Source organism: Notolepis coatsorum, assembly GCF_963971535.1.
Source record: "Notolepis coatsorum genome assembly, chromosome: 10".
NCBI lineage: Eukaryota > Metazoa > Chordata > Actinopteri > Aulopiformes > Paralepididae > Notolepis > Notolepis coatsorum.
In genome coordinates, this window is record NC_140174.1 from 33932611 (window position 1) to 33948047 (window position 15437).

The following is a 15437-nucleotide window of genomic DNA, read 5'->3' on the forward strand; positions in this document are numbered from 1 at the left end:
GGTAAACAAAGTGTAATATACTGAGCGGGGCTGTTTTGAGGTCACGGTTTGACGGCATTGTAGATTCTACCTTTAAGGTCCGGGGGTATTAGTCCATTGTAATGTGGGCCTGTGAAGCCTGTTGAGACATAATAATAATAATAATAATAATAATAATAATAATAATAATAATAATAATAATAATAATAATAATAATAATAATAATAATAATAATAATAATAACAATAATTAATTACATGTAGTGCCTTTCTTAGACTCAAAGTGCTCCCCAGAATGTAGGGTGGAAATTGCCTCCTTCACCACCACTGGTAGCACCCAACCTTGGGCTACGCAGGCTCAATGGCTGCCATACACTGGCACCAGGCACACATCACACTACACAATGGCTGAATGGCTCAGGAGACTTGATTGATTGATTGATTGATTGATTGAACATTTTATTAACAGATTGCAGAATGGGTACAATACAGTACAGCTCAATAACAGGGATTGATAACAGCCAATTAAGGGGAAGGGATGATTAGGTGGCCTTGATGTCAGATACCTGATTGGGAATTTGGCCAGGAACATTGGGGAACCCCCTACTTGTCATAATCACGGCGGGAGCCTTCCTCACCCCTCCTCCTTCCACACCATCACAGCGGAAGCCTTCCTCACCCCTCATCCTTCCACACCCGTATATGGGCAGCATCCGACCCCAGGATTCCCAAGCTGCCAGAGGGACATCAATTAACGCGGCTGTGAGGGATTCCCTCATCAACGAACTCCTACTTCAGCCCACGGATCCTGCTCTACCCTCGTCACAGTGTTAACCTAACTACCTAGGTACGACGTCGCACCCTAGCCTTGGTACTGTGTCCTTGTTACATGCCTTGTCGTAATCTTTGCTCTCCCTGTGCCCAGGACCACCGCTCCCGAGACACCACCCACCTGGACGCTCCTGCGCAGCACGAGGAGTGCACCTGCTCGTGTCTACTTGCACATTCCTGTACCTGTTGCACATTCCTGTACCTGTATACCTGTCTGCTTGGGGGTGAACATTAAAACCAACCTAAAACGCTCCATTCTCTCTCCTCCTGTGTTCTGCTATTGGGCTCCGCCACCTCCTGCCCTAACACTACTCTTTACTATAGGTGTCCTGGGTTCTTTAAAGACCAAATTCAGGCAGGACCTCGGTTTACAGTAGCATCTCATCCGAACTGTAATTGTGATCGTGAGCTGTAGCCACTTTCAAAGTCTATAACATTCTAAAAGGACCCACATTTATTTCCCCTTGCAGTGTTTGCTAATGCGATAGTTGACAGGAAATAAACGTCCAGTGAAAGCGTCTATATACTGTACACTTGATCTGCCCATTCCAAAGATCCTCATTATTCATCAAAACCAATGGTTCCCTTTTTCATATTGGTGTTGTTCCCGGTCTGAGCTGAGATTTCAAGGGTAAAAGGAAAAGAGGAAGTAAGCGGTCCTTGTCACATAATGACAATGCATAATGTGAGACACACAGCAGTACGCATGTTTGACCTTTTGGCTGACAGACAGACACGGTGGCCTCCGATCATGGAGTCAGCTTGGGATAAAAGGACGCGCTTCCTGGTACCGGAGGTCATCATCGACTTTGACACAATCACACGTGATCTATATTCCAACTGAGTGCAGGCAGACAAAGCAGGGTCAACACTGACATGACACCACAACCACTTCTCTGATCAACATCCATTTCATCTAAAAGATCCCCTCCACTCAAAAACATTTCTTTAACGGTTAACTCCTCTAGGAGGCGTGACTTTGACTATACACAGATTGTTATTTGTGCAGAACGTGTCTGAGAGCTCTGTACTTCCCTGAAAATCTGAGTTACATGTGTGATGTCACTAATAGGTCAACCCCCTCATAGTCCAATTTAGTAACTTAAAATAATAATAATAACTTTATTTGTATAGCACATTTCATACAGAAATAGCAGCTCAAAGTGCTTCACAGCAGTAAAAAAGTGTGTGTCTCTGCGCCACCCCATGCCTCAAATAGATCCGCCAATTATCAGCTCTATTTTTTAATCTTTCAAAATGTTCAGTTGCTATTAGGGATGCACGATATTGCTTTTTTGACACCGATACCGATAACTTTATGCTCCTCAAGCCGATAACCGATATTTATTGTATTATAAAAAAAAATTAATGTATATATTTTTTTTTTATCAAAGAATTCTTTTTTTTCAACATGAAACAAAACATATCACAATACAATAATAATACATAAAAAGACTTCCCAGGACAATAACTTAACACCAACTTAAATGTGACCTAATCAGACAACAGAAACAAAAGCCAAGACAACAGTTTTGACTGATAAAGTGACCATATTTATTTTTCCAAATGAAAATTCACAATCCGTCAACAACTTATAATACATCCAACCTAAGACGCTCAAAGCTTTTTGTTCTTCTTTTTTCAAAGCGGAGCCTTGAAAAAAAGGCTTTGAGTGGACACATCACCACCTCACATCACCACCACAACAACAAGTTACTTGCAACATCACCACCGCCACAGTGTTAAAAGCCCACGACGACGGCTATTGACGAGTCGTTTGCTAAATTAAAGAAGTTTGACAGAAATGACCCAAGGGCTCAAGCCGCTAGCTTTTAAGCAGTCCTTGGTGGTGCAAATTAACCTGGCTACTACCGAGCAATAAGTGACTGCGTATTCAACCAAGGGTTGCATCACAGCCACGAAAGGGGCTAGCTTTGCTTAGCTCCTCGCGTCGTCGTAGGCTTCTAAATTAACACAATAACACACCATCGTAGCGGTGGTGATGCCGCAGATGACCCGTCAGGCTGGATGTATTACAAGTTGTTGCCCTTTTCCCTCCTTGTGGAACTTCTGCATTGCATTTATTACAAATAGCAAGCAAACTTTTTCCTCTGAAATTCCGAGTACCGACGCGGCCATCTTTGTTGTTAACGTCCGTGGCTACGTCACAGCCAAGAAAGGGAGCGCTGGATTTGTGTAAAACGCCCTGTTCCTAAACCACACGCTGTCAGTCGTACCACAGTACTGACAAAACGGGAGGAGCCTACAGTCAAAACAAACGCACTTCATTCCAATTCACCCACACCACATTTTTTTTACCAAAAAATATATTATATTATCGGAGCTATTAATAACGTTATCGGGTTTATCGGGATGACGTCATAATTGCTGATATCGGCCCGATAATTATCGGCCCGATAATTATCGGCCCGATAATTATCGTGCATCCCTAGTTGCTATTGCATGCAGTTATCTGTGTTTCATTACACATATGTGTGCATGCTTACCAACTGTTTCGCCTGTTTTATTGCAACACTATTATCACCGACATCTAAGAAGGGAGATCCCCCCTTGAACGTCCCTTCTAAGGTTTCTCTTCTCCACATTGCCTGTGGTGCATTTTTTCCTATTGCTAGGTTTTAGTGAGTTTTTCCTTACCTTCGCGTGGGGTATGTCTGGGAGTGTTGCATTCATTTATTTAAAAATGTTTGGACTTCATGGTGTTTTTGTTTTGTTCCTGATTTATTGTGATGTTTCTTCTTGACTTGTTTAAAGAAGACGTGTCCGGCCCATGGGGACATTAACGTGTATTGTCTGGCCTTACAAATTAATTTGATTTGATAGTGCAGACATAAAACATCATTGGTTACAGACATAAAACGAGCATAAAAAAAGATAAAAAAAGATAGCAGCAAGGTAAGGCAAATCCAAGTTATAGATCGTATAGCTTTACGCTCTGCTCTTTATGGAACTATCCCTTTATCCACTCTAATAATGAATAATTTTCTCCACATGCACACACCTATCCGCCTGGCCACACCCACATCCGCTCCTCTATATAAGCGGGGTCGTGGCCACACCATCAGCTCCTTCCCTATTTTCACCACCGAAAAGTGTCTGTAACACACCACTTTAAGTTTAGTGCCAAAATAGTTGTTGGAGAGGAGCTATGTTGACATTGTATCTTTGTTTTTTCTCTCTCGCAAATTTTCGAAAAAGCAAAGAGATAATGTCTTCACCGTCGGAGGGTCTAGACGATTACAACGATTACCAGCGCTTCACTATCGCAGCGTCCTCCGTGCGCCGTGGGGCGTCTCTGGTTCCACGGTCGTGGCAAACAGGTGCGCCTGGGCGGCGCCCGGAGGAGAGTGTGCTTCGCAGAGGGGCCGTTGAGCTCCCATCTCCTGTGAGGTGGCCGAGTTCCGGCCCTGGTTCCCCCGCCAGGGGACAGTCGGCCGATAGGCCGACAGTTCCTCTGGTGGCCGGGGATTTGCATCGCAGACTCTTCGCCTCGGCTCGCTCTCGTCGTAAGCCGGCGAGCAGCGGGGGTGAGCGGCCTGGTTGTAGTGTTGTGCTGGAGCCGAGCGAGAGTTCTCTCGCCTCTTCTCCATGTCCGATGGAAACTGAGGATTACATGGAGGGGGCGGGGGCTCTCTTGTTCGAAGGCCCGGCGGAGACGTGTCACTCTCCCCCTCGTGGAGTGGCAGGGAGTGCTACGTCTCCCTGGGGTTCCTTGTACTCTGGGACTGGGTTAAAACCTCCACCCCGGAGACGAGATGCCCAGCTATCTGCCGCGTCGGACGATGGCGCCTGGTGCAGCCTCCCGTACGCGAGGGACGCAAGTGACGTGGAAGAAAGTATGCAAGGGGAGTTGCTTGCCTTGTTCCCCGAGCTCATGGCGGCCGCCGCAGCCGCTAATGGCGTGGCGTTGCCGCAGCCACTGCCGGCACCTGTTCTTGATGACATGATAGGTCATCTCTGGCAACGTCGTCCTGTGAGAGAGACGGGCGTTGTCTGCCCATTCTTCCCAGCATTGGAGGCTTACGTGGCGCAGGGACAGGTAATATCCTGCATCGTTGGCCTTACCCCCGCCTACGTGCCAGTCACGCGGGTGGTGGGTTTGGTCCAGGGGCTAAAGGACGGGGTGCCTCGGCTTGATAGCCCGATGGCAGCCATACTTTGCCCCGAGATGGTGTGGGAGCCGTTAAGAAAGCCAGTTCCCCAGGGGAAATCGGCTAGGCAGTTGGCGTCGTGGAGTCACCAGGTGTACATCGCCTCGACACAGAGCCTGGCTGCGACCTCCAACATCGCGCAGCTGGCACGCTACATGGCGGGGCTGATGGCGGGCGGGATGGTACTAGATGACCATCAACGGTACCTTCACGCCCAGGCGGCTGGAGCCATCCTGCATCTAACCCAGCTGCAGGCGATAGCCGCCGGGAAGGAGCGCGCCCTGGCCACTCTCATCCAGCGCCACCTTTGGCTGGAGCAGGCGTGGGTGCCGGACCAGAGGAGGATTCCACTGCTCACGGCCCCCCTCTCCAATGCTGGACTTTTCGGGTCGGCCATGCAGCAGATGACGGCAGCCTGCAGGGAGATGGAGGAGGAGCACTCCGTGCTCCAGCCCCATTTTTCCCAACCCGATGCCACCGGTGATGTAAGGAGGAGGCAACGTCGACAGAGGCCTGCGGCCGTTGCCACCATCACCGCCGCCGCTGCTGTCTTCCCCTCTTGTGTAAAGAGCAGAATTGACAGGGTTTACCCTCAGACGCGTCGTATGAGACCCATATCTGTGTCTTATTGACCGGCTTCCTGCTGCTTGTCCCAGACAGCATGGAGGGAACGTTGTCTGGTTTTCTTATTAGACTTCACCATTGATGTGTTTTTTGGGTCTCGACGTGTACATAGCGCTGGCCCTGGGTGCTTTCAATGTGAAACCATGTTATGGGCTGGCGCGCCTTGGTTGCCCAATTCATAGAAACAGCGTTTTTTATGCGGGCGGCTGGGAAGAAGATTTTTTATCTCTACCGAGCGCCAGTGTAGTGTAGGTTAGACTCGACAGCTCACGTACATCTCCGGGGGGAGATGACGGAGTAGATCAATACATTGGCGGAGGGGTCTCACGCCCGTGAGGTGGGCCACCAGGAGCAGTGCATTCGCGTGCTGACCATCTTGGTGGCGCCCTCTGTGATGTTTTGGATCGACACGCGTACCTACCCCCCTCTTTGAACCTCGACCCCGCTGGAGGGGTCAGGTTTGTGGAGGTTACGACATGGTGCACAGCATACCGAACGCCCCTTCCGCCGGGATACTGTTCTCACAGTAGGCCCTTTAGGCGCCTGTCTAGTCTGCAGTGCTCCAGGCACAGGTCGAGTTATGCTCTTGGGGCCTGTTGCCTGGATTGAGGGATCAACCTCCTTGGGGGTTGTCTCCCCGGCACGCCGACTGGCCCTGCAGTGTTGTGGGGGAGTAGCTTCTTGTAGAGTGCTTCAGAGCGGCGTGCCGAGGCGGGAAGGGCCTGATCTTGATTTGGGCCATGTCCGATACGCTGGCGATGTGGGGGGTGGTGTCACCAGTGACCTTCTGGTGGGGTCCCGATGCTACGGCCTCATTGGCCTCACCAGGCCCCCTCTTTTCGGTGGGTCCTGGCCCTCAGGTTGTCCTAGGGCTGGGACCTCCTCCGCGCTCCGCTGCTACGGCCTTGCCACAGGGTTGGGTTCTTGACCTTCGACCCCGTGATGTTGGGGGCTGTGACAGAGGTGTTTTGCTTCCCGTCCGTTCCCTGGTGGCATGTGGGATGCGCGCCTGAGTGGTTGTGGGTCCTTCTGAATGAAGGTAAGTCCCACGGTCTGCTCACCCTGTGCGTTTGAGGTGCTAAACCCTCTTCGCACAGTCGGATCCGATTCCCTCCCGTCCTCCACTAGGGGGGTCCAGGGGGCTCGGGTCCTCCCCGGTTCTGATGGTTGTGGGGGGCCTCAGCGGGTACATCTGTCGAGCTTTTCGCTCTGCTCAGCTCCTGTGTTCCATAAAGAGCAGAGCGTAAAGCTATACGATCTATAACATAAGGTTATCCTATAACCCTAGTTATATGAGTATAACGAGCGCTCTTCTCTGACTCACTGAGGACCCCGTGGTCTTCGCCTTCGGTGGTGAAAGACTTGGGAAGGAGCTGATGGTGTGGCCACGACCCCGCTTATATAGAGGAGCGGATGTGGGTGTGGCCAGGCGGATAGGTGTGTGCATGTGGAGAAAATTATTCATTATTAGAGTGGATAAAGGGATAGTTCCATAAAGAGCAGAGCGCTCGCTATACTCATATAACTAGGGTTATAGGATAACCTTACGTTTTTCACATTAGGATCTAACATCCCAATAGGTCTTTCTGTTTTACAGTTTGATTTACTTTTAAAATAGGCAGTAATAAAATTATAAAATAGAATAGAATAGTAAAAAAGTTGAATCAGTACAATACAATGATCATTTAAATGCCTTGTTGAAGTTATGTGTTATGTATGATTGCATGTAACTGCTTAACTGTTTCCACAAGAGGGCGCTATAGGCGTAGCTATTGAAGCTGACGCCAGGTGAGAGGTATAAAAGGAGATGTTACCTCCCCCTCTGTCTCTTCCTCCGTCGCCTCTCACAAGGAGAAGGTCTCGTGTACTGATGTGTGCAATGTGATAATAAACCACGCCAAAGGCTAAAGAGAGAAACCTTGTCGTCATGCCAAATTATTGTCGCTCCATAGGTGACTCTGTCAACATGCCTGATAAAAAAGATAGCAGCAAGGTAAGGCAAATCACAGTTTTTCACATTAGGATCTAACATCCCAATAGGTTTATGTTTACGGTTTGATTCAGTTTTAGTAAAAAAGTGCAATAAAATAGTTAAATTGTGTTCAGTTCTAAATTACATGAAATACATAAAAGTAGGCAGAATAAGAATATATCATTTGTGTTAAGATCCCTGATGTTTCATTTAAATGCCTGAGCAAAGAATTTTTTTTAAAGAAAAACTGTTTTAACCTCTTCCACCCGACGGGACCGGTACCGGTCCCAAAATGACATCACGTCATAAATCAAGCTCTCTACACTGTCTGACATAATTATATATTTTTTTCTCCAAACATATTCAAGAATAAACATCATAACCATGTCACAACAGCAGTCATATAGTGTATTTTTCAGCAATACGTTTGTTTACCAATAGGTTAAAGTGTTATTAGTGACATTTTAGTTTTTGAAATGGGTTGTTGTGATCGCGGAGATTATTTTGAGAAGAGGACATCCAGAGCTTTCAATGAGTGTTGGAATTTTTTTAAACTACACTTCCCAAAGGCTTCTAGCTCCCTTCAAGCAAATGATTTGCTTATACATTTATTTTTATTCTCTTATTACTCTGGATTATATACCACAAAACTGAACGTTATTGGCCTATATTGGAGCGCATTTAGTTTGTCTCCCCTATTGTGAGCATTTAGCAACCATCCAATTTGAAATCAGTTTTGCTGATTGCAAGAATAAAAAAAATACTGTACATACAGTAGATTTCATTCTCTGTTCTTCATGCACGCCTGGTGATACTAAATCCAAATTGAACTCTGCCATTGGAAAGAGTAGATTTGGCCCGATCCATAGTATGCAAGTTGGCTATAATAAGGTAATTTATAGGCCTCATATTCTATATTCTATAATAATATTTCAAATTGCATGGGTCTGGATGGCCGAATTCAGTACTGTATCTACAAAACCTTCTGTTTAATCATCTTCCCTTAATTAGATTTCTTTTTACACGTGATCTCAAGAAGGTACTGAACAGGCTCAGTGGCAGTTTCTTATGTCTTTTAGCATGGTGTTATTCACTGTCAAAGATGCAAAGAAAAATCATAATTCATATTCTCCTTTGTTTCATCACAATTTAAGCAAGCCTAGTAATAGACACAATATTTCTGACACTGGGAATACATTCACTGAGGTCCATAGATCTCCCTAGATACCAAGAAGATGCAAATGGACCTTGTAGAAGTGGAGCAATATTACATTTACTTAGGTATGTATTTTAGAAAATAGGGCTCTGGGCTTGGCTGTCTTTTGATGATATTTAGCTAATTGGCTTTCCTGATGTTTTTTGGCAGTTTGTTCCATCATTTTTGGGGCGTAGTTGACAAAGGCTGCATCACCGATCTTCTTTTGACTGTTTCTGGGAGTCTCTAGTTGTCTTTGGCTACACAGAAAACGGAGTAGGTTCTGACATGTCTTGAAAGAGTATTACTGCTGACTTGGAATTCCAGGTAAATATCAATGGGTGCTTGTTGATCCTTTTGTTGAAGATCCTTGCATTATCAATGAATAAGAATTTATACAAATTGTTATTCACACATTTTTCACGTGTTTCATGAAACTCATGTAAATATCCATGTAATGTTTGTGCCCTGATTTAGACTTTTTATAATGCACGGTTACTGAAGGTAACACTGATTTTAATGAAGAGAACGACTGCATTGATCCTCTATTTCCTCCTAATGAAGCATGCTGTGGCCTGAGGCCTGGGTTAGTGTCACGCATATGGACTAGATTAGTTGTACAGACCGACGCATGAAATAGCATAAAACCCAAAGTACAGACCAACAAACAACACAACCAAAATGTTTTATTCTGCATTTGATTAAAATGCCACTTTGGGTCCAGTACAAACAGTTAACAGTGTTAGCATCAGATCAAACAGTGATATGTGTTGATTAGCTATACTATACTTCACAAAGGCTCTGTTTTGACAGACATCCCTTGGCTAACTGGAAAAATCTGATTTCTGAATTTTCTGATTCACCCTAATAGCAAATCGTTAGCAGTCGATCCTCTACCAAGGATCCCCAACATACTGACACACAGCCCATCACGATTCCTCATTCCCCACTCACTCATCCAAATTACAGCTGTGCTGATGAGGTCCTTTGTGTGCCTATACTCCCCAGATCAATGCCATCCAATGAACCGTGCTACCCAAGGATAGGAAACCCGGGAATCAAGGCGGTTGTCACGGCAACCGCCCAGGCCAGATATTCCACCCACCGATCGATGGGGCCGGTTCTGCGTGCGGCAGTCCGGATGTTATGCCTGGAGATGAACCCATGTCCCACATTCAGATACAGACCCAACGTCATAGAGAGACAGACACGCTGCTTTTATAGGGACGGGACAGGACCAGAGGGGAGCAGCAAGAGAGAGGAGACTTGGGAGGGAGAGACAGGTAGAGTTTCATATTCTCTGAGTGAAGTAAGTCGAGGGAGATCAAAGATGGTCCACCGAGGAGGGCTCCTTGGCCATCAGACCCATATAGGACTGTTGTTGGCCCTCTGTCTTCATGCTGGCTCAGTCACTGCAGGTAAGACTAGGCCATATGCCAAAAGCCACTTTAGCTGCTAACTCACCTTGACGGGTAAAATGGTTTTATGAAGATATATATAATATATATTTTTTTTATTTGTTGTCTAATTTCGTCACATCTTGATTCTTGAGACAATCTAGTGTGTGGGGTATAATTAGGGTCAAAGTAAAGGAACACGCCAACATTATGGGAAATGCACTTACGGTCTTCTCCAGAGTCAGACAAGTATGACAAGTCGTCTCTGTGTATTCAGTAGAAAGCTCTCCGGCTGCAAGCTAGCCTAGCTTGGCAAAAAATTAATGGAAGTGGATACGGATCAGCTAGCCTAGCTAAAAACTTGGGGAGCGGTGTTTTTGGCCAACAGCTAGGCTTACTGATTCATTTCCATTAATTTGTGCTAAGCTATGCTAGCTTGTGCGTATAGGCGCATTTCCCATAATGTTGGCGCTTTCCTTTAAATATACTTTCACCCCATCATGGGATACTGTACACATCGAGGCACAGAAACACACAAGGCTGGTTTGTATTTGTTTGATCACTCTTGATGCTGATGCCCGGCAGGAATACTGTGGAGGTGTAGTCTGACGTCAATTTGGACCGCCCGCGAGGTGCACCCGTATAGGGATTTATCATTAGGCAAATGGATTATCGGCTATTGTAACTATTCTGCCTAATGAACATTGGAAAGCTTTCCATTTTTGCACAAAATTAGTTCCCTTCTATCACTAACAATATTGTTTAAGCATTTTTAGTTGAAATAAAATGTGCCGTAATTAATTTACGATTAATTGGGAATATTTTCATGTTGAGCTATAGATTGTGGATGAATACGCACAGAAAGGTACACCATGCAAATGTTCATGCTTTATTTGTTTTAAACGAGACGATTTAGAAATGGGCAATGGGGAAATACGTTGCAATTTTGCGAGGTGGACCGGCCGGAAACAGCAATGACGTAACCACTACACCTCCAGCTTTTCTTCTGTTTGATTATCATGCACTTTGAAGACCGTGACAGAGCATGTTCTGTTACAAATAGGGATCGCTCGCTGATCGCTCTCAAAACGAAATACGGATAATTGCACCCCATTTGTCACAATTGATGACAAACTAAATGTTAGCAGATGTCATTAGTTTCCCTTTTTGCGTGTTGAGTCATCAGTGTTATACCGTCGGCATCTTCAGTGGAAAGCAAGGACAGATCTTATGTGTGTGTATCATTATTCATTAAGCCTTCAGAATCCTGTCAAAGCGTTAACAGCTCTCTCTTAATGCACAAGAAAATACATCTCTTTAGAACCTTTTCCATCACGTCTCCAGTGCCTCTACCAGTATCACCTGTAAAAAAAAAAAAAAAAAACACCAGCAAGTTGTGGCTTCCGTCTGATTTTGATCATTTCGGGGAAACATCACGGCCCAATTGTAACTTTACACAACCTAGTCCTCCTGTCCGACCTCATCCTGTTCCTTTTTTCTCTCTGAGGGGAAAGGAAGTGTCACTAACGGACAGATACATGATGAGTGTTAGAAAGAGGAACCGTAGTGTAACGCGAATCAAAGCTTGGATCCTGACAGTGACAATGCAGTCTCTCTCTGTGGGAGGAAGGGGGCTCAGCGTATAGTTGAGCAGCAGATGAGACAAAAGCTTTAATTAAATCTGACCCACAATTCCTCATCTGCCAGACAGACACCCGGTGCAACTGTGCTGATCGATGCCATGGATTTGAAACACTGCTGGTTCACTGACTGTATCACCGTGACCAGACGGGAGCATGTCTATGTTCCCCGGGTCCTATGTTCCCCGGGTTCTATGTTCCCCGCTTTGATTGATTGATTGATTGAAAATGTTTGACCACCAGCCCTGATTCCAAACTCTAACCTTAACCAGTTCGAAAGAGGGCCTAAGCTTAACCGTTCGAAACAAGGCGGACATTAATAATTAATAAAATAATAAAAATTTATAAAAATGTCAATCTATTAATCAATCAAAGCAGGGAACATAGAACCCGGGGAACATAGGACCCGGGGAACATAGGGATGATCCTGACCAGACAACCGCCCCCCCCCCCCCCTCTTCCTCCTCCTTGTTCACCCCCCCATCTCCCTCTTTTTCCATCACTTCCACCGCCTCATTATCACCTGTCATCCCCCCCCCCCCCCCACACATACACACACTGAACCATATTCAACCATCACCTCGTCATCAGGTGGTGGTGGAGGAGGAGGAGGAGGAGGAGACACCATCAGCCATTCCCTGGCCCTGGTGCGGCGTCTGGAAGGCCTGCTGGCTCTGGGGAGCGGCAGCGACGTGACCCTGAGGATCGAGACGGCCACCGCGGACGAGGTGAAGGTGATCCAGGCCCACTCCCTGGTGCTCTCCCTGCAGAGTCCCACCTTCGAGGAGCTGCTGCTCACACGCAACGGCAGCAGCACCCTGGTCCTCACGGAGAGCCCAGAGTGCGCTGCTGTCTTTGACAGATTCATTAGGTGAGAGGGGAAGGCGATTATGATGAAGAAGAATCAGGAATCACCTGTCGGTATGAATGGAGAAGAGGAAATGTGTTGTTGTAATGTCCAGGGGATTCACTTTAACTCTCTCTCTCATTGCAGATTTCTACTAAGTTAGCATGACCTCTAGTGGGATGGAAAGTGCAACTGCAGCCCTACATCTGGAGAGCCTATAATCAATTATGTGTATGGCACATGACTACAAAACGAATGAGCATATCAATAAATTGTTGGGTTGTTTTCTGGCTACGTCTATGTGCCTGGCATGCAAAGCAAATCAATAATAGATACTTTTAGTTTTTGTATTATCTCTGGCAGAAACACGTGATTAGCACTGGCATTTATTTCTATATGAAGCCATTGTTGGAGATCTTCCCCCTTTATATCACTTCATTATTGGACTGGTACTCTGGACCTCATCATACTCGCTCCAATGATTGACTTGCACTTCAAACCCCCAGGGTTTGCACTGAACTTGGGGAAGTCTGCGTTTAGCTTCTCTGTGTCCCTGACATGTGGAACACAACTTGCAATATATACATGAAACATTTGGACTGTAAAAGCACCCATTTCACCCCAGTCTGCAGTTGTTTGTAATTGTTTTATTGATTGACTTTCTGTGTATTTATTGTGTGTACTGTATTTCCCGACATCACCTGAAATGTTGACCTCTCAATGATTTTTTTTAGACTAAATAAGGGTTGATTGAATGAATGAATTAATCTCATATGCTAATGAAATAGGGAGCATAGTGATGAAAATCTGCTGCACTAGCCGTGGCAGCGTGGGAGGTAGAGAAAAGGCTCTTGACTACGCAGCAGTACACAGACTACACGAGGCATTTCTATAGGATGCCAACCATAAATAGCTTTGCCCTGCTGGACTTTTTGTTAGGAGTTCAGTTTCCGTTTGGAGATGCTCAAGATAATGCCAGCATTTTGCCCCCAAGATAAAATCAACATTGTAAAATGAAAACAGTGGTTCTTCTTGCTGTAGGTCAGGCATAATCTGGGACAATTACATAAAAACAACATCTTTGGCTTCAGGCAGAGCGACTTGACATGCATGATGAATGATCAAACTCTGTACATCTGTCGACATTTTGCAGAAGGAAGGAATGCTGTAAGGGCTCACGCCGATATACGGTAGCTATACATTCCATAGGCCAGTCATGGCAACCAGCGGACTCTTCAGCTAAATGAAAGCTGAAATGGTTGTGCCTAACTCGTCTGCTATCAATGTCCCTCACCCCCCATCCCGTCCCGTCTTCTCTGTGTAGGTATCTTTACTGCGGTGAGATCTTCTTGCGCCTGGAACAGGCAACTGCTCTACACAAGCTGGCGACTAAGTACCGCGTGCTGGGCCTGCAGGATGGCATCACTCAGTACATGACCAATAACCTGGCCCGGGACTCCCCATCGGGCCACGTGGTGGGCTGGTATGAGTACGCCCTGCGGGTTGGAGACACCACCCTGCGGGACAGCTGTCTTCAGTATCTGTCCTGGAACCTGTCCTCCGTGCTCCAGAGTGGAGAGTGGGTGAGCATCAGCAGCGGGCTGCTCATGTCCCTGCTCCAGCGCTCTGACCTCATCCTGCAGAGCGAGATGGAGCTGTTCGCCGCTCTAGAGGCCTGGATCGCCCGGAACGACCCCGACGGTCTGACAGCCGAGAACGCCCTGAGGGCCGTGCGCTACGCCATGATGCAGCCGCGGGATCTCTTCCGCCTGCAGACCCAGTCCCCCGTCCTGGCCCGATACCAGGAGTCGGTGCGTGACCTGCTCTACATGTCGTACCAGTTCCACTCCGCCTCGCCGTTGCACATGGCCACGTACTTTGACATGAACTGCAGCCTCTTCATGCCTAGGAACTACCTGGCCTCGTCCTGGGGGTCCCCGTGGGTCATCAACAGCCCCGCCCGGGACGACCGCAGCATCAGCTTCCAGACCCAGCTGGGACCCAGCGGGCACGACTCCAGCAAGCGGGTGACGTGGAACGCCCTGTTCTCCCCGCGCTGGCTGCCACTCGGCACGAGGCCCGCGTACGCGGAAACTAGGGACACCACACAGCCCTCGCGGATAGAGGGAGGACGGCCTCGTATCATCATCACCCCCGCCACCTCCAGCGCCGACTTCGCCGGTGTGAGCTTCCAGAAGACGGTGATCGTGATGGCCCGGCAGCAGGGGAGGGTGGTTGTGAAACAGATCTACAACTTCCACCGGAGCACGGAGGAGAACAGGGATTTCCTGACGGACGCCGACCTGTTCCGCCGGACGTCCGAGGATCTTGTCGACGGCTCCCTCTACCTTCACGTTGTGGTCAAGCCGCTGTACCAAACCCTCATCGCCACCAAGAACTGAGCCAGTTCTATCACCTCTGTCCCCACAGTGACACACACACACACACACACACACACACACACACACACACACACACACACACACACACACACACACACACACACACACACACACACACACACACACACACACACACACACACACACACACACACACACACACACACACACACACACACACACACACACACACACACACACACACACACACACACACACACACACACACACACACACACACACACACACACACACACACACACACACACACACACACACACACACACACACACACACACACACACACACACACACACACACACACACACACACACACACACACACACACACACACACACACACACACACACACACACACA

At 47.2% G+C, this 15437-nt stretch overlaps 1 protein-coding gene across 1 annotated transcript; it reads left to right on the plus strand.

Moving 5' to 3' along the window:
* Positions 1-4038: 4038 nt before the first annotated feature.
* On the plus strand, positions 4039-15058 carry btbd17a (BTB (POZ) domain containing 17a; the record flags this gene model as incomplete). Its single annotated transcript, XM_084322995.1, has 3 exons — positions 4039-4150; positions 12401-12680; positions 13981-15058. 3 exons carry the CDS (start codon positions 4039-4041, stop codon positions 15056-15058), a joined length of 1470 nt encoding a protein of 489 aa, XP_084179121.1.
* Positions 15059-15437: the final 379 nt, after the last annotated feature.